Below are 7,377 nucleotides of genomic sequence, written 5' to 3'. Positions count from 1 at the left end.
TCGAGTTTTCTCAAGAAATATAAGACACTAAGTAAGGTGAGAAATGAAACGAAAACTATGTAATAAGTAAGGAACGTTTTTGGCCAGACAGTCAGTAGTTTGTTGCGGTCCCAGTTAGAGAATTCTTTTGAAATTGAACTATGATGTTGTAGAGGTATTATTAAACCGGGTTTATGTGATCGTTTTGCTGGTCTAAAGTGTATATAAAAAACACAGGTTGGTTTTACGAACTTCGTGATCGTGATACGATATAAGCTAGGTTGTGGCCAGCTCGTGTACTTTCTTTTGCGATTGCGATGACGGGATAGGATAGAAGACACAGCAGGGTGGAGCTTCAATCTCGATCGACGATAAAAAGCGGATGGAACGATGCGAATTATAGCGGTGATAAATCACCAGCGAATTTCAGGGAACTGAGCGCCATTCAGCGAATAAAACTTTTTCAATTTCTACTTCTTCTTTTTTTTTTTTTTGCTCCCTCGTTTCAGGAAGGAAGAAATTTCCCTTGATTCGCGACGGCTATGCAATTTCCATGTAATTGTTGAAATCGTTGCTCCGCGAAACGTCTTCTTTAATCCCTGGCAACGCTACGCTGGCGCTGTTGCTACATAGCATTTCAATGCAACGAAGCTCCTGCTTTCACAGCTTGGCTCATCAGACGTTTACGTTGTCGATAAAACGTCGATAGATTATGGTAATTAGTACTATTTCGTTTTCTTTGTCTGGTATCGAATAATGTTTCTATATTCTTTTATCAATTTATGTCTGGTGGCTTATAATTCAACAACTGATATGCAAATTCATATTTTTAAAGATTCAAATAAAGAACGGAAGTTCAAACGAAGGTGTGTCTTATCTTCTTAACAGTGCAACGTGCACTTTATTATCGATATATCATATATTTGGCATTAATGGACATCCTTATACATTTTCCCATATTTTTGTTTACCGTCATTGCATATCGCATAACCGCGATATTTGCAGTTTACTTATAATTCTTTCGTATTATTTCGTTTACGTTTCGTGTGTCGAATAATTGTTACGAATTCCATTACGTTGCTCCTCGTACGAGATAATTAATTAATTCGTACATCTCCATGCAGAGCATTTCATACATTATATCTTATCAGCTTGATACTGGTCACATCCAGCAGTTGAGTCTGTTAAGTAATTGGTTCGTTTTGGTTATTAATAATATATGACGCGGCACGTGGATTTCGCGATAAACAATATTGGTAATTATTGTTTAATAGGATAATTTACTTCTGCGTTGTTACGTTCATTTGTATCCTGGCTGGGTATTTCTGTAATTCGAAGATATTAAACTCCTGTCGAATTTTGACATATTTTACTCGATAATTCGAATTCGCAGTAAAGCTTAAATTATTCCCATAATCATGAAATTATAGCTCAAGGCTGGACTTATCTTGCAACGTGTTATAATAATCAACTTCGGTGTACATTTTAATCATAATTAATATTTGTCAAAGTAAATATAAAATCCAGATTGTTCACTGATATTAGCAGATTAATTTATGAAGCATATTCTACGCAGGGAATAAAATAATGTTATTTTCTATGTACCCCTAGCCCTGACGAAAAATCCAATAAATTTTCGAGTCGAGAAAGGCCACTATCGCTAGTTTACGAGTTCTTCCTGAGGCACTTTTGCCATTCATTTTACGAGCACTTTTGGCACGCGTTGCGCGGCCACGAAACACTGCCGATCAATTTGCAAGTTAAATTGGCCGATGCAAATCTTCCAGTCGAAGGAGGCGTCGGTTCGCGCCCCAATTTGCCGACGGTTCGACTCACGGAAGTTTGGCACTGTTCTTTGTAATTTGCCAGACGACTTGGCCGAACGACAGGAGGAATCTCGGCCCTGTTTCGCGCGGATTTTCATTAATCTCGCAGTTACGGCTAAAAAAACACCCGAAGGAGAATTATCGGCTATGTGTGTAGATTTAAATCGTTTGAGAGGTTCGCGGATCTCAGGTTGTGGAACGGTGTGAAAAATATTTGTCAAATCTTTTGGACTATCGGATAGAAAAATTTAATACAAGAAAAAAAAAATGATAAAAAGGCTTATGCAACCTTCGCAATAGTGTCGAGGGAAGAGAGTGTAAGCGCACTTACAGTAAAAAGTGTAAATAGAGAAGCAGGATCTAATCGGTCTCAAGTTCCAATGAATCAAATGAAATCTTTTGCGTAATTAATTTTCCAGAGAAATAATTATCGACGCTTCTTGGGTAGAGAAATTCGAGTACACGGGGGCTCAGAAATCACGGCGAGTTACAGGCGGGGGTAAATAATCGAATCTCGCGTCGAATGGGCCATCGAGCAGTAAACGAGAATCGATAAATTCCTGTTCACGAGCGGCGATAATTAGTCGCCGGTCCCGATCGTCGATTTTTCTTGTCGGCGGACGTTCCAGCTCCAACGTTTCCGTCGCGGCGAAAGCGTTTGGCTTTAGGGTTTCGAGCACGGAAAGGGATCAATTTCTTTTCTGATGGAGGCTTCTCGTTGCAGCGCCGCACAAAGAAGCCATGGCCGACCTATAGAGAACACTTAATCGCAATCTCCGGCCGAATCGAGGCGAAGAGGCTGGAAACGTTGCGCAGATTGCAGCCAGAGATTCTCTGTACGGTTGGGCCCAGGCCAGGTTTGGGGTAAAAATTTATTCGAATACTAGACGATGAATAGAAACAACACGTAGCAATTCATTCCTGCTGATCTTTCGATCGAACAGTAAAATTTTGTAAGATTGTAATAGAAATTCTAAGTTTGATTGGAAGACGATAATCGTACGGATATTTCTAAATAGAAGAAATACCTCCGTAACCGAATCTTTCGAATAAAGCCTAATAAAGCCTCTCTAATAAAGAAAATCTACGGTACGAATAAAGTTGGATACTATGAAAAACAGATTAAAATGCCGAGAATGACAGAACTGTGTCTGAAGCGCAGTTCTTTTATTATTCGTGCAAAATAATATGCGAGATGAAAAAAGGAACCGCGTAACGAACGTGCCTGCTTAAAAAAAACTCCGTAGATCCATCGGCGAAGCAAGGCGTCTATTGTTCGCGAAACGATTCGACGTCTGATTCTCCGTTGCGAACAGTTTGCTGGTATCTCTTCAACGCCAGCTACCATTTCCGCTTCCTTTGTCCGCGTATCCGAATTACTCCCGACGTACTAGAACTCTTTCCCGCGTTTCTTCGGAAGAATGAAACGTCAAAGTTACTTTCGCGCATTGTTCTCGACGCGTGTTTTTATACGTTCAACGTACACGAGCCCGAAATTAACAAAGCCGATCGTAGCCCTTTCATCCTCGAGCGAGTCAAGCTTTTGTATAAAGATAACGGAAATTAAATTGTTTTGCGGAAGAAATATTTGTTGCATTCGTAGCTCCAAATCGAAGATGAGCGAACGAATGTTATTTATTAAGTTTCAAAAGTTTCTTTCGCGATTCAGTTACTTCGTGCAGTAATATTTATATAAATAGACAATTAAATAAAAACAAAAAAAAATATCACCTTACAGAGAACAACGAAATGAAACTTTTTTCATATTTACAATTTATTTATACAACGTTTAATTTTAGAGATAAAAATTGAAGACTTAGAAGACCTTTCTCCTGAAATTCAATTTTTACAATGATCTTCTAAGTTTTCAATTTTTATCTCTAAAACTAAACGTTGTATAAATAAATTGTACATATAAGAAACTTTCAATTTTTTCATCCCCTGTAAGCTGGTATTTTTTAAAAATTGATTTAACGAGTGCAAATATTTTTCTGAGCCCATTTCTCAAGGGCGCACACACACCGCGGTCAAAGTGTTAACCCTTCGAGCACGAAAGGGTTATTTAGTTGCTTTTAAAGAAACGTCCGTGTTCCATTTTAGCCCGTTCTGATCCGAATGGAGCCCGACAATACAAATGACAAGCCTTCGGTCCCGTTTGTCATCCAACGACTGAACAACACGATCCCTGGCAATCACCCGTATCGACTGGCGTTCCGATGGGGCCGAAAAACGTCGACAGAAGTAATTCACGGGGTGAGAAATTATGACAGATTACGGATCGTTAATCCCTCGTGGAGGGTAGCTCGACGCTCCGCGCTCGGATAACTCGATAATCCTCCGAAATCGCGAAATCGGATTACGGGGCCGCCAATCTTCGGGGAACAAGTTCGAAACAACGCTGGAACCTTCTTCTCTTGTGCACACATAATGTTTGCGTAACGCCGAGACAGCGTTTGCATCGATAAACCCCTTTCGACCCTAATATTTGGACAGTGACAGAGGAATGACACGATTAGGGCAAGTTTTCGAATAAGGTAGCGAAGGGCTCAGAAACCGGACGAACAAGTTAAGAAGTCCTCGAATTTTTGTGATTGTCGAAGTTTTTCGATTTATTTTGAAAATTGTCTTTGGAGATGGAATTTAATTTCGTTGATCCTCGACGTTCGCGCCAGTCTAGATCGATTCGCAGTCTTCGTTAATTCCCTCGTTTTTCAACGGACGTCAGAATCGCTGCAAAAACGACCAGACAATTTCTGAATCGATCGATCGACGGGATTATTGGGTTTTGCGAGGCTGGACACCGAGGCTTTTCAAGAAGGACGATGTCCTCGCCGACGAGCTCCTTTGAACCCGCTTTTGCTAGCCGATCGATGAGCTGGAAATGAAACGTCACGCGGTGTATAATGGTCCCGCCAACGATCGAGAATTATCGTTAATTTTCACGTTCGATTTGTCAAAGCCTCGCTGACGCGTCGATAATTCCTTAAACGTGGTGCAACCTCGTCAATCATTCATGTTTTTGTTTATTTATTCGGCGACGTCAGCTTTGCGCGACACTTAGGGTAGCTGCTTGAATAGCGGATGAATGCAACGGAATATAGATTAATCACTAGACCGCGGATATGTATTTAATGTTTTATATTTTATACGTTTACGCACTTGTACACGTCCTTGTGTATATCCGGTCAATTTTTCTGCGTTGCTTTCTTTATTTTAATAATATTTTATGTTACCTCTAAGACTGAATGTTTGTTAAATAACCCAGTTCTTTCTTGAGTAAATGTCAATAATGGGATATTGGCACGTTAATACTAAAATATTAATTAGATTTATCGAAACTATTCGATTCGAAATTTCATATTCATTATTTATTACATTTCTGACTTGTGTTAAACGATGCGATAACGTAAAATATTAAAAAACAACGAAAACAGGCTGGGTTGGTCAACAAGTAGTAGGAAATTCTTTGTAGAAGGGTTTCAAGTCCGTAGAGCAAATGAGACGTCAGATTTTGGAGAACGAAACAGACATTAAAAACGACCGGAATTTTGCAGGAAGATTTCCCCTGAATTTTGCATTCGTCCACGATAAGCAGCTTGCAAAGCATCATCTCTTTCGAATGAAAGGTTCTCCAATTTCCTCGAGTGGCACCCTTGTCGTTGCACAGTCTGAGGATATCTCCTCAGAGATTGCTCGTGTTTCTTGGAATCTTGTGTATACTTTATCCTAGACGCATTTTTCCGCCCGTTTCCCGCGAAACTTTTCCACCGATAGACGAATTATCTCCTCTTTGAACAGCGAACGTCTCGGGCGAACCCTTGTTTCGCGATAGATTGCTTTGATGTTCTCCTTGGACAGTGAACGATCTTGAAAATTTTAGAGAGCTCCGTGCAACTAATGGATTAACTACAAGCGGACGGAGAACTGCGCGAACTTTTGCTCCTTTGTATACCTTCTTTTCTGATGGACGGGCCAGGGAAGTGCATAAACTTCCTCCACGTAGAGGAAAGTAGTCGAACTTCCTTTTTCTTTCAAGTAAGTTAACCTGATAAATTAAACCTCGACAAATTATTCCAAGCTATGATTATGTTTGAAAGTGACGTGACTAATTCCTCTGGGGAATTAAATATCAAGTGTGCACGAATTTAAACATATATATATTTATTATTGATATATGTACGCCCATTCAAGACATTTGTCTAAATTAAATGATAGGTTTGATGTTTCTAAATAAATTTGGTGCGTGAAGTTCCTTAGTGTACATATTTACAACGAAACATGTTGAAGTTGTATTTCCTTAACTTTCCGTTACACCTTTCTTACCTGGCCTTAAGCCAGGTACCTTGATCAGGAATAGGGATATCTAAAGAGGAACAGAGGTTCGTGATGATACAACACGATGTACCATTTTTAATACATTGAACACCACCTCATTTTTATGTGGATGATTTGGGTTGTTTCCGCAGGGAACTAAGGAAATTAATCCCGAAGGTGTCAAGAAAATAAATCTAGATAAAATTCATAAATTTGACGAGTTCAACAAAACAAGTCTTACGACGTATGTTGGATTACTTAGTTTCCAATTGTGAAATCTTAACCTCGTTCACATTATTACGAGTTTCCTGAACTTCCTGTTATGCCTTTTTTTATGACCTTCATCCAGAAATCTTAGGGTTGGAAGAGGAACATGTAAGTAAGAGTAGAACAGAGAGATGGGAGATGATCCCGTGAGACGTGATGGTTGTGATCCAGAATTGTCACGGTCCAAACAGAAGTGTAACAGGTCAGTGTACCTGATAACACACTAACCTCCCGTGGGTGGGCCTGGGGGGCCGCCTAGCCATCCGGAGGACCATCCAGCAGTTCCTCCGATATTCTGTCGCTGCTCCGCCAGCAGTCGCACTGTCAGCGCGTACGTGAGCAGCATCACGCACAGCGGTATGAAAAAGCAGATTATGCTGCCGATCAGCTTGTAAAGGGGGTCCGGTATCTGACATGCGCCGTCCACCAGCAGCGATTCGTCCTCCTGTAACACGGCCAAAACAGGATTATGCACTTAACCGTCGCGGCTGATCGGATATTCTACACGGAACCGTGGTCTTTTTACAGCTACGCTAAGTCGTCCATGCTCTATTTGCCACGGTTTTCCCCTTTTCACGTCCCATCCCTCGATGGTTTACGCAAACACTGGGTACCACCGAGGAGTTATCGACCTCTGGGGGAGGGAAAGTCGAGGAGGGAAATACCTAAGTGGAAAGTTCGAAGTTAATTGTGTGGCAGAGTTTGAGAACTGGAGGGAAGATCCCAAACTGCAGAGGGTGCTCGTACTTTATTATGGATCGAGAGCTATGAGTCGTCACTCTGGTGACAAAGGATTGTTGCTAGAGGAATTTCTGGGCTTGGGGAAAGTTAAAGCTGGAGGAAAGTCGTTGAGTGGGAAGTTTGAACTTCGTTATGTGCCAAGGTTTGAGAACTGGATTGAGAACCTTGAGCTGTTTCTGTGGTAGCTTGAGTAAATATATTGGCACTTCTGCTTTGTGTTCGTATCGATTTGGCAGGTGACAGGGGATCG

At 40.8% G+C, this 7,377-nt stretch overlaps 2 protein-coding genes across 4 annotated transcripts in view; one reads left to right on the top strand and one right to left on the bottom strand.

The window, feature by feature from the left end:
* Positions 1 to 7,377, bottom strand: part of LOC128895689 (alpha-2B adrenergic receptor) — a 73,242-nt gene that overhangs the window by 16,763 nt on the left and 49,102 nt on the right. For all 3 annotated transcript variants that reach the window (XM_054158511.1, XM_054158512.1, XM_054158513.1), the window contains one exon: positions 6,615 to 6,831. In XM_054158511.1, the coding sequence (XP_054014486.1) occupies positions 6,615 to 6,831 (217 nt within the window). The remainder of the gene's footprint in view (positions 1 to 6,614; positions 6,832 to 7,377) is intronic.
* Positions 1 to 7,377, top strand: part of LOC128895688 (26S proteasome non-ATPase regulatory subunit 1) — a 64,827-nt gene that overhangs the window by 53,605 nt on the left and 3,845 nt on the right. The window lies entirely within an intron of this gene.

The sequence above is a fragment of the Hylaeus anthracinus genome, unplaced genomic scaffold, assembly GCF_026225885.1.
Source record: "Hylaeus anthracinus isolate JK02 unplaced genomic scaffold, UHH_iyHylAnth1.0_haploid 5, whole genome shotgun sequence".
Classification (NCBI taxonomy): Eukaryota; Metazoa; Arthropoda; class Insecta; order Hymenoptera; family Colletidae; genus Hylaeus; species Hylaeus anthracinus.
This window is presented reverse-complemented; position numbering and strand designations above follow the sequence as displayed.